Raw genomic sequence first — 18,266 nt, forward strand, 5'->3', positions numbered from 1 at the left:
ACAGAGCATGAACGGGGGAGGGGCAGAGAGAGAGGGAGACACAGAATCGGAAACAGGCTCCAGGCTCCGAGCCATCAGCCCAGAGCCTGACGCGGGGCTCGAACTCACGGACCGCGAGATCGTGACCTGGCTGAAGTCGGACGCTTAACCGACTGCGCCACCCAGGCGCCCCGAGAAGAGGTTTTTACAATACTCCGAGAAGCACTGTGGTGCCCCCAGAGGTAGGTTCCGTTAACCCGAGAGCGGTGAGTTCCCAGAGTCCAAACTGGCATGCACTTCACTCGGCTTCTGCTGGCCCAGAGCAGGATGGCCTGGCCTGGAGGAAGTCCCTTGCGCAAAAAGGCGCGACGTGAACTTGGAAGGCGGATGCGTCCCTGAGGGGAAATGAACGCGAGGCAGTGAGGGGGTGGGAACTAGGTGGTGGTGGGAGAATGATGCCACGCCCAGAACTGGACTAGGATTCCCCGCGGGGGCCGTGCTTCCCGGCCCTTTCGTTTTGACCTCTTCCCACACCCTGGGACCGCGCAAGCGGCCATGGAAAGTGTTGCCCAGCAATCGCAGCCGAAGCCTTCGGTTCCCGCCCCCCTGCGGCCGGACCTCCGCCTACTCCTACCGCGGCCGCCCCGCCCCGCCCCGCCCCCCGCCAGTCTCGGGTCTGGCGAGAGCTGTCGCAGTTCGGAGGCATGGAGGGTGTCGGTGGCAAGGAGGGCGGCCTGGGACGCGCCGTGTGCGTGGTGACCGGGGCCTCCCGTGGCTTCGGCCGCGCCTTGGCCCCGCTCCTGGCCCGGCTGTTGTCGCCCGGCTCTCTGATGGTCCTGAGCGCCCGCAACGACGAGGCCCTGCGGCAGCTGGAGGCCGAGCTGGCTGCGGAGCGGCCGGGCCTGCGCGTGGTGCGGGTGTCCGCCGACCTGGGCGTCAAAGACAGTTTGCAGCAGCTGCTCGGCGCCGTGCGCGAGCTTCCCAGGCCCGAGGGGTTGCAACGGGTGCTGCTCATCAACAATGCGGGTAAGACGCCCGCCGGCAGGGGCGGACTCCCCAGGGGAGCCCTAGCAATAGTGCTTAATGCCCCTGCCTCTTCTCGCTCCTTCTCACTTTCCCGAACCGCAGGGAACTTTAAAGGTGACTGTTAGGAATCAGATAAGATGTCTAAAAATCCTGGTTGTTTCAGCAAGGTATGGAGGAAGACTCGGTACCATCGGTGCGGTTCAGGCTTACCCTCCCCACCCCTTCCCGTTTCAGGGCAAATTTTCCAAAATGCCTGTAGAACATTCCTGATCTTTTCCTTGTTCCGCGCCCTCTGGCGGAGGCCTGAGTCAGGGCATGAGGTCTTCCAGCAGAAGTAAATTACCAGTTTTTCCAAATGGCCGCCTGAGTTCTACCTCCAGGCCCAGAGTGGGGCATGCACCCTTTCAGTTTCCAGCTTGGGATGAGTGAACAACCCCAGGTGTGTCTGCAGAGCCGGAAAGAGGGAGAAGTCTTCAGAAGCACTAGGGAGATTCCTCTAGGTTTGGATGGGAGGGGGGTGTCTGGAGGAACTTGGAGAAGGCTGAGGAAAGAGAAAGACCCATCTGCACAGAGTGATTCCTATGGTCTGGTTTTCAGGCACTCTCGGGGACGTGTCCAAAGGCCTTGTGGACCTGGCCGACCCAGCTGAAGTGAACAACTACTGGGCTCTGAACTTGACCTCCATGCTCTGCCTGACTTCCAGCATCTTGAAGGCCTTTCCAGACAGTCCTGGCCTCATCAGGACTGTGGTTAACATCTCGTCCATCTGTGCTCTGCAGCCCTTTAAGGGCTGGGGACTATACTGTGCCGGGAAGGCAGCCCGAGACATGATGTTCCAGGTCCTAGCCACAGAGGAGCCTAGTGTGAGGGTGCTGAGCTATGCCCCAGGTAGGAGGGGCATTACCACCATCCCTGTCACCCAGAACTGGCTGGGTGGTTCCCCTCAGGGGTGGGCAAAGGGCCTAGTCCATCCCCTCCAAGAAAGAATCCACAGAGTATATTGTCCCTGAATCATTAACCATCACTCCTTAAGGGAAATACAGACTCCCAGCAAGTGAGAGGTGAGAGCTAGCCAGAATAGGGAGTAGAGTTGGGAGTTGGGAGTCGCCTGGACTGGGTGGAGGGGGCAGGGGGGCAGGGGGGGTGGGCAGAAAGTCTGAGAGACTAGAGTTTGAGAACAATTAGGGTTTGAATTTCAGGCCTGTACCACATTTCCTTATGTGAAACAGGGAAGATGCTACCTGTCTCACATGGCATTTAGCAGAGGGCTACAGAGGAGTTGGAACAGGGAGAGAACCAGGGGAGTATAAAGGGTCTGATTATCAGCGTATATAGGGGCAGATCGGTCCTGTTTGCTGACTTGTTGGCTGTGGGAACAGAGTGGGGAGGGAGGAGACAGGGATGGAGGTTTTGAGCTTGAGAGAAGAGTACTTCATTAATAGAAATGAAAAAGGCAGGAGGAGGTGCTGGTTGGACAGGAGGTGATAAGCTTGCTGGTAGACATAGTGGTCTGGAGATACCATGTTCACTGGGCATTGGAATTTGTGAGTCTGGAACTCAATAGTGACAGAATGACCCTGACCCTTTTGGTGACCCCCTTTGGTGACACTAACCACCCTTGTCAGCCAGGATGAGGTATTGCCTGTGGCCAGACCTGACTCCACCACTCTCCATACACACAGCAGGGGCCCCTGCCTCAGCCATGTCACCTCAGCTCCTGCACTTCATGCCCTAGGTCCGCTGGACACAGACATGCAGCAGTTGGCCCGGGAGACCTCGATGGACCCAGACTTGCGAAAAAGGCTGCAGGAGCTGAAGACAAAAGGGGAGCTTGTGGATTGTACGGTGTCAGCCCAGAAACTGCTAAGCTTGCTGCAAAAGGACACATTCAAGTCTGGAGCCCACGTTGACTTCTACGATAAATAAGCCAATGCCCTTGGCTCCCTGAGGCTTTCTTCCCCCTCTTTCAGGCACACCCAGGAGCCCTATGCCTCCCCCACATCCTGCCACAGTGGTACTGCCAATCCTGCCTTACCCAGATAAGCACTCATGTCTACTGTCTTGCCCCCAGAGCCAGCCAGCATGAGGGCCTTGGGTGGCCTGAGTCCTAGTTCTCAGGAGTGTGTTGACTGCCCTGAGTTAGGGGAAGCTTGGGGGAGAGAAGTTAGGGTTACTGGTGTTCTCTCTCCCCAGGAATAGAATTTTAGGGGTGGGAAAAGCAGCACAAGAAGCCAAAGCCTTGAAGAGAAAGAGTTGGGTCTCATGGCCAGTCCATGGCTGAGCTAATGTCAAATAGGAGGGTCCATGTTAGATTCCCAGCCTGCAGGGGAGGGAGGATGGTGCAAGTTTGGCACACAAGGATGCTCTGTGCTCATGGTAGCAGGACCTTGTGTTGAACTTCATGTCTTCATTCTCATGCCTCCTCCCTCCAGAACCTGCCATCTGTCCCCCAGATGGAGGGAAGAGGCTTCTGAGAGTTTATGTACGTGTAAAAAGCAGATACAGATAAAATGTGGATTGTCCTTTATTAATGCCTGCCTTCTCTGACACAGGGCCCATGACTGACTCCTGGTTTGCTGGGCTCAGGGGTGTTCCCTAAAGCAATTAACCCAAACTTGGGGAGTTGCCCTTATATCCAGGGGCATTGTCTTGGGAGCGTCTGCCTCTTGTCACTGAGCACTACCCAGTGGCAAGCTCGGTTCGGAGATGGACATGCCCAGATGCCTGTTCCTCCATCATGCTTTTACCTATATCGACCCAGTCTTTACTACCCTTTCCTCATCTTGGGCCTATTCAAAGAGTATTTAGGGTTCAGGGCCTGACTCCCAGCTTCCCTGGCCCTCTTGGATTCCCAATTCTACTCTTTGCCTACATGACAGTTTTCTGAATGGATCCCATCTCCTCAGGGTGCTGTCATGGCTCCTCCTGGTAGAGTCCATCTGGCCCATGGTCCCAATCTTCAGTGGGGTGGGCTTGGCACCAACATGCCTTTGGAGGAGGTGGGCAATATTTGAAGAGAGGGGAACCCTAAGAAATTAGGTGTGTGACCAAACCCATCCTTCTGCCAGTCGGTGGATATAGGATGTGCAGCTGGGAGCTCCACAGTGGTGGCAGTCTACAGCCAGCCAACCAGCCCCTCGCCCCTGGCCCATATTTAGGAGGAGAGCCCATGGTCCCTGCCAGCCAACTCCAGGACTCAGCCCTGCGACTTGATGGTGTAGGAGGGAGCTCTCTTTGTTCCTTTTCATGCACAGCAGAGGGCGCACTGAGGCAGTTCCTCCAGGAGAACCCTGAGTAGCTCATCTCTGGAGCCCAGGCTCTGGGCTGGAGCTGGCAATGCCCTGCTAGTTTCCCTAGGAGGGATCTAGTGACTCATGCTCTTTCTCTGCCCAGCAGAACATTTGCCTTCACTGGAGTCAAAAGCACTGCATTCATATCCCTGTTTTGCCTTTTACCAGCTGGTAATCCAGGACAAATTGTTTCTCTTGTGTTTTGGTTTCCTAATCTGAAAAATGGTACCTCCCTCAAAGGGTCATTGTGAGCACTGAATGACCTAATGTTTGTAAATGGTCATCACAGTGCTAGCATCGCAGTAGGTACCCATAGATTTGGATAGTATGTATTGCCTTTTAATCTCAAGGTCCGGATCAATCTGGAGCCCCACTTGGAGCCCACATGCCATCCCCCTTGCTGACCTACAGCAAGAACTCACTGTTTTGGACCTCAGTGGGGCTGGACTTCAGTCTGGACCACTTGTTCTGGACTCACAAGACCTATGGGAAAATGCATGACACTTGAAGTCAGGAACCCTTGGTCTCACTTCCCACTGTAACAGAGATGGGTCCTGCACAGGGCCCTCCTCCCTCTGAGTTTCTCTTTCCTTAGAACAGATGAGCTCTAAGATTCCTTCCTGCAGGTGGGGCCAGGCCAGCCTGGGCTGCCCCTTCTGTCTGGTGAGGGTTGGGTGATCTCCTCACCTGGCCCCTTGCCCCTGTGGGGCTGTGAGACCCGTCAGCGCCAGCACAACCCTAGTGTAGTTGCCCCATCGGGATTGTTTCCCTCTCTTCCCACCAGGCTGGTTGGCCAGGACTTAGTGAGGAGTACCACATGTCCCCACGAGGTGGCGAGGCTCTCCCATGCCTGATACTTGTCCTCTTTGAGCCCAGGGATTTAAGAGCCTTGGAAACAACCCCCATCTCTCTTTCTCCCTGCACTCTAGGATTGAGAACTCTCAGGGCTCCCCAGGGAGCTGGGGTCACTCTCCCTGGCAGGCCTAAGTCCTCCTTGAGTCCTCACGGGCTCCGACTACAGGGATTTCCCAGACCTTGCTCCTTGACCCGGACTCAGCCTCCCCAGTTCTCCCACCGCTGGGGGAGGGAGACTGTCTTGCCAGCCTCGGAGTGGGGGGCAGCCATCTGTGTTCCCAGAGTGCATGGCCTGGCGTTGGCCACCACACGCACGAGCACATGCAAGCACACACACAATACATGTCTGCACATGCCCAGAGTCCAGCTGCAGGGTTGAGCAGGGCCTCAGATTAGCCAAAAACCAAACAAGATTTCCCTTTGTCTCTGGTGTGAACGAGCTGGGCAGATTTTGGTTTTGTGTTTAATACCCTGAGCTGGAGGCCAGCAGCTGGCCTGTGAGGGGCAGGGGAGGGGAATATTCCAGGCCCACCCAAAGGACATCCAGCACCTCTGTCCATGAATGTGACCAGCTGGGACTAGGCTGTTCAGGAGCATCCTCCCCAGCCCCCAATTCATGTTCTTCATCCCCTGAATACAGTGCAAACGGGTGCCTGAGTCCATTGTCAGCCAAGCCTGGAAGGACCTGGCTGCTCCCTCCCTCCCCACTCAGAACTACTCCCTGGGGACATGCTCCATCCTAACATCTGCCCACGTCTCACTTCAGGGAGATGGCCCTGGGATACTGCGTATGGCCTCCTTCACCCACAGTATCTCCCCACGAACGTGGCCTCTTATGCCAACATGCGTTTGCAGTAATTCTCACTCATGTACATGGCCCTGTGTCCCGGGGTGCCCAGCTTGCTCTGTCACCATCGAGGTTCTGTGTGGTGACAGAGAGGTGGGTGAAGAGCACTTCCAGCCCCTGGAGTGGACACGTCACGGGGTGACACCTCTCCAGCTCCCACAGCGTCTCTCCTCTGGTGTTTAAAGGAGCGGCCACTAGGCAGTGGGCAAGGAAGGTAGCTGAGGGTGCACTCTGAGCCTCTGGGGCCGCCTGGGGGAGGGTTCAAGGGTGGCCCAGGAGTCATCCTTGCTCCTCTACCCTAGCCCTGAGCTTTTCTGCCTACAGGCTGAGAGGCAGGGTTGAGGGCTGGATGTTCCCTCAGACTTCTAATGTATAGCCCACCTCCTCACTCTCACCCTGGAATTATTGTTATTTCCTAGCAAGACTCCCTTACCTTGCCTTTTGTCTCCCATTTCATCCATCATGTACTCTCCCTCAGCCCTAAGGGCCCTTACTGTGAACTGGGAGAGTTCTGGACTTTTATTTTCAGGCAGAGGTTGGGGGAAAGGAGGGGGGAGAAAGGGAGGGAGAAAGAAGTTCCTTTTTTTCTTTGAGGGGATCCACTTCTCAGGCCCACCCCCCAGGTGACCCCAGAGGCTCAGCGCAAGTCCTCAGCTAATTAACCTGGAAGCTGCCTAGTGGTCTCTTAGCCCACTGGCCCATGTCCCCCATCCCCCACCCAGGGGCAAGGGAAGAGAGGACCCTGGCTCCCATTCCCAGACCTGGTGCCTCCTCTTGGAGCTGCAGGAGTCTATCTGGCCCATACTCTGGTTCAGTTCTTGGTCCCATTTCTTCAGAGGCTTTCCTGTCCCCACCCTGCCCTTCTAAACACCAGCTTGACCCCAGGGATCCAAGGCCCAAGGCTCAAAAGGCTGTATATATTCCACAGACCTTACTCAGACCTAACCCACTGAAGCCCTGTTGAGAGAGGAATGAATGAATGAACGAATGAGTAAAGAGAGCGAGCAAGCGAGCCAGTGAATGCTGGAGTGGCTCGCTGCCAGGTGTATAGTGAAGCATTTGAAGTAGCTCAGGTGTGATGATGGTGCCTGGGAGTTAGGTCTCTGCAGACAAACTCCCGTCAGCCCAGGTATCCCTACATGGGGGTTCAAACCCACCTTGAATTCCTCCCTGGAACCCCTAAAGGAAAGCCCAAAGTGTATATTATGGAAGTGGGTGGGACTGGCCTGTGTCAGAATCACCTGGGCAGTTAAAAAAAAAAAAAATCACTTTCTGGGTGCCTGGGTGGCTCAGTCAGTTAAGCATCTGACTCTTGATTTTGGCTCTCAGGTCATGATCTCACAGTTCATGAGTTTGAGTCTGACAGCACAGACCCTGCTTGGGATTCTCTCTCTCCCTGTCTTTCTGCCCCCTCCCGTTGGCATGTGCACGCTCTCTCTCAAGATAAATAAACTTAAAAAAATATATTAAAAAAATCACTTTCCCATTACCCTTCCTTCACCCCAGATTCCAATTCACTGGATCTAGGTGCGTCCCCACATGCACTAAAACATTGGAGAGTGAGCTGTGAAAAATAATTGATTCATTAATTTAAAAAGTGAGCTGTAAACCTTGCAAACCCAGGTGGTATTTGGCAGAGATCAAAGAAGGCAGCTGCTCAGAAAAGGGAAGTTTAGGGGACAGAGTCAGGGTTAGGGTGGGGGCTAGTCTGAAGTCAGAATTAAGGATATGGCCAGGGTCAGGGTCACTGTGAGTCCAGATTTAGGGTTAGCACAGAGCCATGGCTAGGTTCAGTCTGTGATGGGGGGTGGGAATACAGAAAGGGAGAAAATTTTGCAGTATTTTGGGAGGCAAAAGGGGTCTGCACTATTAGTGGTTAAAATATTAATTTGCATATAAATGATGAGTGTCAGGATGAGCTGGCTCATGAGGAAAAGAAGGCCATGCCTGAAGACCAAGGTTGAGAGGCCGTTTTCTTGGGCCCAGGATAGCCCCAGATCTGCCCACCCCGTTCCCCTGGGCAGGAGCCCTGTGCACAGTGCAGGGACATCATCTGGGACAAAATGGGCTTTAAGAGTCCATCCTTGTGGCCAGCCTGGGTAGGACAGGAAGCAAAGTGAAGACGTTGAGAGGAGGCAAGTCTCCTCTCCTCACTGGAGCATCCAGGCCAAGACACAAAAACAGACACAAGGCACAGCGAGACTGAGGTAGGGCGAGCAGGACAGTGAGAGGAAGAGGGAACAACACAGGGAGGAAGACAGACAGAAAGATTTGAAAATATAGTAAAGGCAGATTCAGATGGAGGGAGAGAGTTTGAGAGAAGTCACACACTCACACACACGCATACACGCACTCACACACGCTTGGGCGTGTGCTCACGAAGCCACCCTGAGCCTTACTGGAAATAATCCCACATTCAACGCTGGGGCCTCAGCTGCACAGGCAGTGCCGAGCTGTTACCTTGCACATCTGTCAGCTCCAAATGTAGAAGCTGTCACAGGGGTGTGTGTGCATGTGTGTGTGTGTGTGAGAGAGAGAGAGAGAGAGAGCGGGAGAGAGAGAGAGAGAGAGAGAGAGAGAGAGAGCATGTGCGTGCCTGTTTCTCCCACAGAATTCTAAGCCCTTAGCCTGGCAGAGGGAGATCCCCAAGAGGCTCTCCAGAAGGTCCATACCCTAGGAAGCAGGCTGTGCTTCCTTCCCATCCTGCACAGGCAGAGGCCCAGGGGCTGCCCAGCTTTAGGAGATAGCCCACTGGACTTGGCTTCTGTGGCCGGCCTTGGCCACTCCCAGCCATGAGGTCCTGGGACATCGAAGAAGCTGGGTCTCCTCATTTGTCAAGTGGGCATGTCAAGTAGCCGAGCCCTCTGGATCCTAGAGGGGCAGAGATGAGCGCCTGGCTTCATGTGCACCAGTCACTCCTGGGACTTCAGGGATTCTTTTCAGCCTGCTTGTTTTAACCAGGAATTCCTTCTGTTGGCTGATTCCTGACTTCCAGGGATATACCCAGCACACAGGTTCCTCTGGGGACACCGAGGACATTGCCCTCCTCTGGCCTGCTCTTTTCCCAGCTGTTTTCCGTGCCAGACCCAAGGATGCGCCTTGAGCACTGACTCCGGCCTGAGAACCTCTGACCCGGAGCCTCCAGGAGCAGAGAGTGTTGGCACAAGGCCCAGGGACGCAGGGATACTTAACCGTTTCTTGTGACGATCCTTGGGTAGAACCATGTGCTCTTTCTCTCTGGGGACACTTTCCAGGTTTTTGTCCCCCACTCCTTATGAGCCAGGAAGTTCTTTTTTGTATTTGCACTCTGCCCTGCTTTAATCCAAGCTTATCACAAAGGCATTTTACAGCACTGAGGAAGAGGCCCCAGAAACGATCCAGAAGGGAGGGCAGCCTTTTTACTCTGAGTCTGAGAAAACAGGGCCCATGGCCGGAGGGCGTAGCCCCTGGGCCTACCACAGTGCCATGCCCAGTCAGGGGGGCCTTCTCAGCCACACAGAACTGACACTTTGAATATATAGAGAGTACACAGCCCTGCCACTCATCCCACAGACTAGAAGACGTACGGTTGACCTGCCCCATCTAAGCCCACCCTGACCCCTGGGCCCATAGTCCCCTCTTTCCTCAGATCCACCATCCTTTCTGCCCAAAGTTTGGACAGAAGTTCTAGGTAGGCTGTGGGTGTTCATGTCGCTCAAGCAGGGGGTTCTGAGAGAAGAGATGAGGTCTAAACCCTTGTATGTGTGGCTCCAACCCTGTTTTTTCAGGAAGGCAAGAGGCCATTATGGGGAGTGTGTTCTCTCCTGGGGCCAGAGTCTGTGTGCACATATATGGATGTATATGAACCACACATGGGCCTGCTCTGGGCCCCAGCCACGTGTGCGTGTGACTGTTTGTCACCTTGGTGTTAATATTAGTCATACAGGTGCTGGAGCATTTGGCTTTGCTTATGCATGGAGGGGGGTTTGCATAATTGTGTGTGTACCTTTATGTAAGTGTTTTGATGTAAAAATTGCCAGATAACAGTGTGTACACGCCAATGTGGGTTTGTGTGTGTGACTGAATGCACATACCTATGACGAATGTGATGAATGGGATGAATGTGAATGTACCTGTAAACTACCGTGAGTGCACGTCCCCATTTATAGCTGAATAAACGGTGGGTTTGTATGTCGAAAGCATGTATGCGCACCATGGTGCGCATACATGTGATTATGTGTGGTTGTGGGTAACCACACGTTGTGTCCCTGGGTTGCTCTCAGTTTATCCGTGGGTGCGCATGGGTACATACGCGAGTGGTAAGGGCATTACCTTACCTCTCGAGAGCGAGATTTCACTGGCACGGGGATGTGTGCGCGTATCTGGGGGTGATTCTGACATGGTGTAGGCGGTCCTGGATAAAAGGGTGTGTTCGGGCCTGTGGCTGAGGGACAACAATTGTGTGTTGACAAACTCCAGCCACCCCTTAAGCCACGTCCAGTGAGAAGAAAATGTGTAAATGTGCTTGTTAAATACAAAACAGAAGAGCCACAAGAGGCCAGGTCCCCAAGTGGTAGGGGTGAATCTGCAAGTCTCTCTCCTTCTCCCTCCCTCGCTGGCTTCGCGCCCCTCCCCTGCGCTGGCTTCGCTCCCTCACACCTAAGCCCAGTGGTGTTTTGCAGTCTTTCAGCTGTTACCTCAGTCCCTCCTCGCCTCATTCCCGATTCACTCCGTTGCTATAGGTATGTTTGAAACCCCAGCGTGGTAGATTTTAATTAGTCTTCCTACAGATGGCCAATTAACATTCATTACTTTTGCCTTGAGCGATTAATTATGAGTTTGGATAGAAAAGGAGAGAAGAGGAGAGAAGATGGGCAGGTGAATGAAAGGAGAAAAGAGAAGGGGTTTGATTGGAGTCTGGGAGTTTTACACAGAGCAGGCTGCTGGGGGAGAGGGTGGGAAAGAGCTGTTTGAATCCCCTCACTCCCAGCGGCCTCCCGGCCTCCCTCGGCCCACAGCTGCTCCGGGCCCCTAATCGGCTTGGCTGGCCCAGCCCTCCAGGAAAATAGAGCTCACACCCTTGTCGGGGCGTCCCTAAGCCTTTGGTGTTCCCTGACCCCAGCCCCTTTCATAATACCAGCCCTCCCATCTTTCGTGCCAGAGCTGGGTGGGAACTATGTCAGGAATCGTCTAAAATGCAGCACATGACCCAGAAGAGAGGCTCAGCTGGCAATCACTCTTTCCTAGAATTGTAGCAGCTCATTGTACAGATGAGGAAACTGAGGCTAGACAGGAAATGACCCCCAACCCATGCAACTCAGGAGGACAGGCCAGCTCTGTTGACCCCTGGCCCCATTCTCATTCCGCTGCAACCAGGGTGTTTATAAAGACTCTGTGCAACGTTAAACGCAACCATCTGGAACATACTTGCTCGCATCAGACAGAAGCGTTCTTCAAGGTTTCAAACGTAACTCACATCCTCCAGTGTGCACCCAACTGCCGAATGCTCGTATGGTTTCCCAGCTCATTAAAACACTCCCTGGATGATGTTGCCCGATTTAAGAGCTGTAGCTATGTTCCTAATCCTAAATTCACTCCAGGAATGGAGGATAGACTCCTAAATGTAAACACTGGTCTTTTGGGTGGTAGGATTACAAATGATTTTTGTGTTTCTCTTTAAAATCATTTGTACTTTTTACTTTCTCTAGCACAAATGTATTACTTGAACAATTTTAAGTGTATAAACTATGACTATGTGTTACTTGAAATTTTCCCAAAATCTATTTGTAGAAAGAAGAAAAAAGGAGTCCATGTTACTTTATGATCTTCTTAAAAAGACCATAAATATTATACACATAAATTTTGACACTGGTTATTGCTTGAGTTATCACCTACCTGGATTCAAGTTGCAATTCTGCCACCTGCTTAAACTGTGTCTCAGTTTCCTCATCTGCTAGGTCAAGTAAAAAAGAGTACCCATCTCACAGGGTCGAGAGGATCAAATTATGCACGGAAAGTCTTAGAACAGTGTGTTGTGACTAGAAAGAGCTCAACAAATATTAGCTATTATTAATAACAGTATGATTTTTAAACAATGATATCTGAGTAGTATGATTTTGAGAAGGGGTTTTTTTTTTTTTGCTCTTTTTCCCTTTCTGTATTTTGAAATTGTTCCCTAGTGAATGCACATTACCTTGGTAATAAGAAAGACAGAGAAGGAAGGAAGGATGGAAGGAAGGAAGGAAGGAAGCAAGGAAGGAAGGATAGATGTATTTAGTCTGCTCCAAGCAAATGTCGTTCTACTCTTTTAAATTTCTATTAAATTTGGGGGTACCTGGGTAGTCAGTCGGTTGAGTGTCCCACTCTTGATTTCGTTCGGCTCAGGTCATGATCCCAGAGTCATGGAATCAAGCTCTGCATGGGGCTCCTCGCTGAGAGCGGAGCCTGCTTGGGATTGTCTCTCCCTCTGCCCCTCTCCCCTGCTTGTGCACTTTCTCTCTCTCTCTAAAATAAATAAAATGAAAAAAGTTAAAAATAAAATTAAATTTAAAATTCCTATTAAATTTCTACTGTCTTACTCATGCTGTAGTGAGTGCAGTTATATGGCCTATGTCCCCTGGAGATCTCACACCATGACAAATGTCCTTACCTGCAGGAAACACCCTCCTTCTCCTTTCCTGGGTAGCTAAATCTTCCTTATCCTCACATCCCTGGCAGCCTCTCTTGGCCTGTCCCATTCCTTGCTCAAGCCTGGCTCCAGGGCCTCATTGGGTCTCCTTTGTTTGGGGGTTGTGTGGGTCACTGTCGAGGTACCTGGTGAGTGGGAAAGGGAGCCCCCAGCCTTCCCCTCAAGGGCCCACCACATGTCTCTGCTGGTCAGCTCCCTTCCTCTGTCTCCCGGCACACTTCTTTGTACCCTTGTGACTTCAGCGTGCACGCACCCTGTGCCCAGGGCCTAGGCCCACGTTTAATTGCAACTTCCCTCTGCCTCTCTTATTTACATTTCTGAGGGTGAGCCCCTTTCTAGGTCACCGGCCAGGACGTGGACTGGCCCCCGTGCATTGCATTTCCATCCTTGATCTGATAAACCGTGGAGTGGTGGGGCACTGGGCAGAAGGTTCACACAGTACAAAATATGTCTGTTTGGGCCAGAGTTTCCTAAGATGGGGGTTTGCGTAGAACAAGAGAAGGTTGGCATCTTTGATACTGTGCTCCCGCCATGGGCTCCCAAAACACCTCCTGCCACCCACACAACACCGTTCACACTATACCATCGATGTCTGCTTGCTTGTCCTGCTCCACCCAACATGCCCCATGCTAAGCTCCATGATAGGGGCAACCATGTTTGTCTCGCTCACTGCTTTGTCCTCAGCACCAAGTACGATTCTTGACGCCTAGTAAGTGCTCGGTAAATATCTGTTGAATATTGGAAAAGTACGCCGTATAATCACGCCATTCTGTATATTTATAAAGGTCTTCTAGAGATTCAAAAGGTGAACACATGTTATAGAATCATTTGTCAGCTTCAGACTTCTCTGGAGAGAATTGGCAGAGCCAGATGATTTAGATTTAGAGTAGTCAGGGAAGCCTTCTGGAAGTAAAGCAAATTGCACTGAAGGAAGTGAGATGGGGCTTCCAGCGCAGCAAGAGAAAGCCTGGCTTAGCATGAGGCTCCGGCCTTTTTTGTTATTCACGTCTGAACTGCCAATCACAGTGTGGGCACTGAGGACATCAGGTCAGGGCCTGGAGCCAGGCTCCCAGGAAACAGGGAATGGGAGCAGCAAGACTGAGGCCTGAGCTGCAGGTGACATCAGGGTGGGAAGGGCAAAGCAAATCCACTGGTGCAACGGAGGGGACAAAGTCTGATCTCTGGAGAAAGAAGAGGATCTCCAGAAGCGCTGCCAGGCGGCTCATTAGGATAACGAGGGGCTTACGGAGAATCCTGGGCTCACTACCCCTGAGCACTAATGTGCTCATTAAAGGAGAGTTGGCTACCAGGTGCTGGGCTGGTGGGCCAGGATGCTGCTGCAGCGAGGGGCAGAGATGGGGTCTCCCTCGACGAGGTGGGGGTGAGTGGGTGCGCGGCTTTGTGGGAGAAGCGTCTCTGTGCCTTTGCGGAGGCGGGAGAGAGGACAGCTGAAACCAGAGGCTCCCTGAGCGTCAGAGGAGTACTGGGAAACCAGACAAGGAGTGGGTGAAGGGAACCCCTTCTGACTCTCCTTTCTCTTTGGGGCCATGGAATGAGGCAAAAAGGAAGTGAGGGGGGCCTGAATTTCTGGTGCGGGAACCCAGGGCAGCGGCTGCCTTGTTCTTTTCGTGCCATAGTCCCAGAGAGTCCTAGGCTCCTGCTCCATGCCTTTCCCGAGTTACATGAATGCAAGGGTTCTGCAAGTGGTGCATGAATGCAAGAATGCAATGCATGAATGCAAGTGGTGGTCCAAAGACTCCAAAGGGCCATCTTTAGGGGAAGGAAGATGGGGAGGACTGCCTGGAAGAAGGGAGACCGGAACAAGCCTTGAAGGTTGTGCAGGGTTGGCACTGGTGGGGAGGAAGAAGTCATGCTAGGTGGCGGAAGTCTCGTAAGCAAGAACACCAGGGGGAGAATGGGCACGGTGTGTGGGACGGGGACACAAACTAACTGGGTATATTAGAGAGGACTGAATGAGGCCAGACGACAGATGTCTTTGAGGCGCTCTGGCTGTGGATTTGGGGCTCACATGAGCTGCCCTCCTGAGGATGGGTGTCTACATTATCAGGCCCTGTCCTCAACATCAAGCTCCCGAAACTTCTCAGGGCTTTCTCATGGTCTTCCTCCAGGCCTCTCCCCAGCAGCTGATACCAACTACACTCTGGCCACCTTCTGAGGGTCCGGTAAGAGGCTGACGGTCTTCTCTTGCACTACCTTCCACACTCATTACATCCTTCATCTGGCCGGATTTCCTAACTGTCCTTTTATCCTAATTAACCCATTTCGCAAGGAACTCGGTGACCATGCCCTGTTGGGAAACGTGAAACAAGGAACATAATGACTGCTCTCAAGGACTTAAGAGCTGCTCAGGGGGAGACAGACATGATACTGGCTGTGCTCCTCACTCTAAGTACGATAGACCTTTGGGTGGACGCCAGGATGGCTCGGGGTTCCAGGCATTGTTGCCACCTCCCTGCTTTGCTATGCTCTCTGCCCCTCTGTCCACTGCCAAGTGTCGTTTCTCTCTGGGTCACTTAGTTCAAATGCCTGAGAGAGAATCTCATTGTTTGAGCCCAGCCCAAATCAAGGTCATCAGCAAACTCATGGTGACCACCTCAGTCCTATCAGCTATGGTCAGTAGGATGGCCACGCAGGCCCAGCAGGCAAGTGCACTGAAAGTTCCTGTACATGTTTAGCTGTTTCTTCATTGAATGTACTGTTCCGCAAAACAGTGTTTCTGAAACTTGTTTCATTCTGCTATTATTGGCTTTTGAAAACACAAATTTAGTAATATGGCTGCAATTTATTGGAGAGAAACATTTATTATAAATTGTTTATCTGACGTAGTAGGGGAAATATACTATCTGAGTTACCGTGAACTTTTTTTCCCCCTCCAAACAATTTTTTTTCTACTTTGAAACCTTTGGGGTTTACTTTTTGGCATCATTTCTCTGTTCTGTCCCAAATGGCTTTGAAATACTTACCGCTTCTCTCAGATGATAAGCCATGAAATTTTGCTTCTAACTTTGATGGCAAAGAGAAAAACATCTGTAGCTTCAATTAGAAGCTCTTTAGGGGAAAAAAAATGCTTGGCCCATTGTTTAAAATTAGCCAAAATTTGTAAACTTGGGGCGACTGGGTGGCTTAGTAGGTTAAGCGTCTGACTTCAGCTCAGGTCACAATATCGCAGGTTTGAGTTCGAGCCCCGTGTCGGGATCTGTGCTGACGGCTCGGAGCCTGAGGCTGCTCCAGATTCTGCATCTCCCTCTCTCTCTGTCCCCCTCCCCCACCCTGCCACGCTCTGTCTCTCTGTCTCTCTCTCTCTCTCTCAAAAATAAACACTAAAAAAATTAAAATTTATTAAAATCTGTAAACAAAAGGTGAATTCAAATTTGGAAACCAAAGTCAGCCAAGACCTCACTGGACCAGCCACCGGCACATTTCAAGAATAGCTTGAAACAACTCCTCACGTTTGAACAATCTGCAGAAGTCTCTCGATCACAACAAACAAGCCAATGTGTTTCCAACAACCTTGGAGCTTCCTGTAGGTTATGACTTCACTCCGTTTACAAATGTTTTGAAAATTTGCCAGCTTTCCAGAGATGCATGAATAGTGTCATACAAAGAATTGACAGACTAAGATCACTGCAGAACTCTTTCATATCCCGACAATCCCAACACCATTAAATCCCCAAGACGTGCATGACAATGTGTGTATAAAGCTCTTGGCTCATCCTCTGTAAACGTTGTAGCAACAACATTACATCTTTCACTTATGTCAAGCTCCTGTGTAGACATAGCAATGCAATTTTATTCAAAACAGCTTTCATAATAATTCAGTGTAGGAGCTTCCCAGTGATCTTAACTATACCCACGGTGCCCATGAATGTCTGCTTAATGAAGACGGTTTGGGACATTTTCTGCAGGAACCTCGTACAGACTAAGAAGTTGGCATCCTCACACCATAAGTTGCCTTATTGTACCTCATGAGTAGTTTATGAGAACAATGTCCATCTTTATTATTTTATTAATAATTCTAAATGATTACTATGTTCCAGGCACAATTCAAAGCGCTTTACGTTCATATACTCGTTGAGTCCTCTCAACTGACTAGACGGCAGGTTCTATGATTTATTCCCATTTTTCAGAAAAGGAAACTGGCACCGAAAGTTGAGGAACTTGCCCAACGTTCACGGAAAGTTTGCATTATTTGTAGAAACCAATTTAAGTTAGTTGTAAGTTCTCTTTGTATTTCTCTTTGATTTCCAACTCAAAATATTTACCCTCACTCACAAATGAGATTCCCTATACCCTTGGTAGACACAGTTTTTCCAGAAATAAAACGTTTTCAACTTCGGATAATTCTACCTTCCTCCTCAGGATTCGGGTAATCAGGCAATAGTTTACAAAAGACAATGACACTGAAAAGTAGATATTTATGACAAAACTACACCAATACAAATGCATTTCCCACTTTTTCTGGTTTTCTGAAATTTTCCAGTAATTTTTTTTCCACATTTTAATTGATCTTTCATTCCTGAATTTTTTGTTAGTGGAACAAGCAGAATGGGCAACAGAATATCTTTTATCATGCTCTGTTCCATCCATCAACAATCCGATTGTAAAGGTTTTAAAAGAATATTTTAATTCCCTTGAAGTTTTCGTACTTTGAGGATAGTTTTGGATCAACAAGGCCTATTGCTTTCCTTCATAAATTTCAAACCATGTACCGAATCTTGGCTTTGAAATGTGTTACTCTCTGTATCAACCTATCAACCCTGATTAACTCTTGATGGTGAAATACTTGATTACTCCTCACAATACTATTGGCATCATAATTGATGGACACTCTCAGAAATTTTTGTGAAAAACAGAAACTCAAACTTTTGTTTTGACATCAGTTTTTAAATTCCTGTGGCTTAAGTATTTATTTAGAATTGCTCAGTGATTGTGTTCCATCTCCAGGAGGAGAATGCCAATGACAGATTCTCTAACACTTCTTGTTATGACACTTTCCATGTTTTCTCAGCTACTTTCTAACCAGATTAATGTCCCAAAGCAGGGCTCTTTCTGCCTAGTGATGCACTGCCGTTAGAGACTACATACCACGGGCTGAAAACCTGTCCACTGACCACAGTTTTTATTAAGAAACTGTTTTATTGTTACTCAATCACCTTTCATCCTAGATTTTTAAAAATTCTATTTTTTCCTCTTTTACTAACTTTGAAGTGATACTCTGTTTCTATTCCTTTAGTGGTGACCCTAGACATCTTACCAGGCCTACTTAATTTCCAAACTCTAAAGTGAATCACTATCTTTGCCTTCCTTCAGAAAATTATGTAATCCAAATGTGCTTTAACTTGGTCACCAGTCTGCCCTATCTATGTGCTACTATTGTTCAATATTTAGTCCTACAAATTATACAGGAAGCTTAGTGTTTTATTTGGTGTTTTATTTAGTGTTTTTATAAACAGTCAACGTTTATATTTGGGAGAGGAGGTGTTGCTGTTTTTATTTTGCCAAATAGATTTTAAGAGACACACACTACTTGCTTTCGTCAGTGTTTTGTTTATTTATTTATGTATATATGTCTTTGCTTTTC

General features: G+C 50.3%; 1 protein-coding gene across 1 annotated transcript; it reads left to right on the top strand.

Annotated features, from left to right (window-relative positions):
- The first annotated feature begins 476 nt into the window (after positions 1–476).
- Positions 477–3,532, top strand: SPR (sepiapterin reductase). The gene is made up of 3 exons (XM_053890819.1): positions 477–1,005; positions 1,603–1,893; positions 2,741–3,532. The coding sequence occupies exons 1-3, from the start codon at positions 684–686 to the stop codon at positions 2,929–2,931; spliced, it is 804 nt and encodes a 267-aa protein (XP_053746794.1). The 5' UTR covers positions 477–683; the 3' UTR covers positions 2,932–3,532.
- The last annotated feature ends 14,734 nt before the right edge of the window (positions 3,533–18,266 follow it).

Source organism: Panthera pardus, unplaced genomic scaffold (assembly GCF_024362965.1).
Source record: "Panthera pardus isolate Hobbes unplaced genomic scaffold, ASM2436296v1 HiC_scaffold_25, whole genome shotgun sequence".
Classification (NCBI taxonomy): Eukaryota; Metazoa; Chordata; class Mammalia; order Carnivora; family Felidae; genus Panthera; species Panthera pardus.

Excerpts from the sequence above, each read along its gene's own strand:
- SPR (XM_053890819.1), top strand. The coding sequence starts at position 684 with ATGGAGGGTGTCGGTGGCAAGGAGGGCGGCCTGGGACGCGCCGTGTGC. Across the intron at positions 1,006-1,602 it reads GCTGCTCATCAACAATGCGG|GCACTCTCGGGGACGTGTCC; the intron begins GTAAGACGCCCG and ends TCTGGTTTTCAG. Across the intron at positions 1,894-2,740 it reads GGTGCTGAGCTATGCCCCAG|GTCCGCTGGACACAGACATG; the intron begins GTAGGAGGGGCA and ends TTCATGCCCTAG.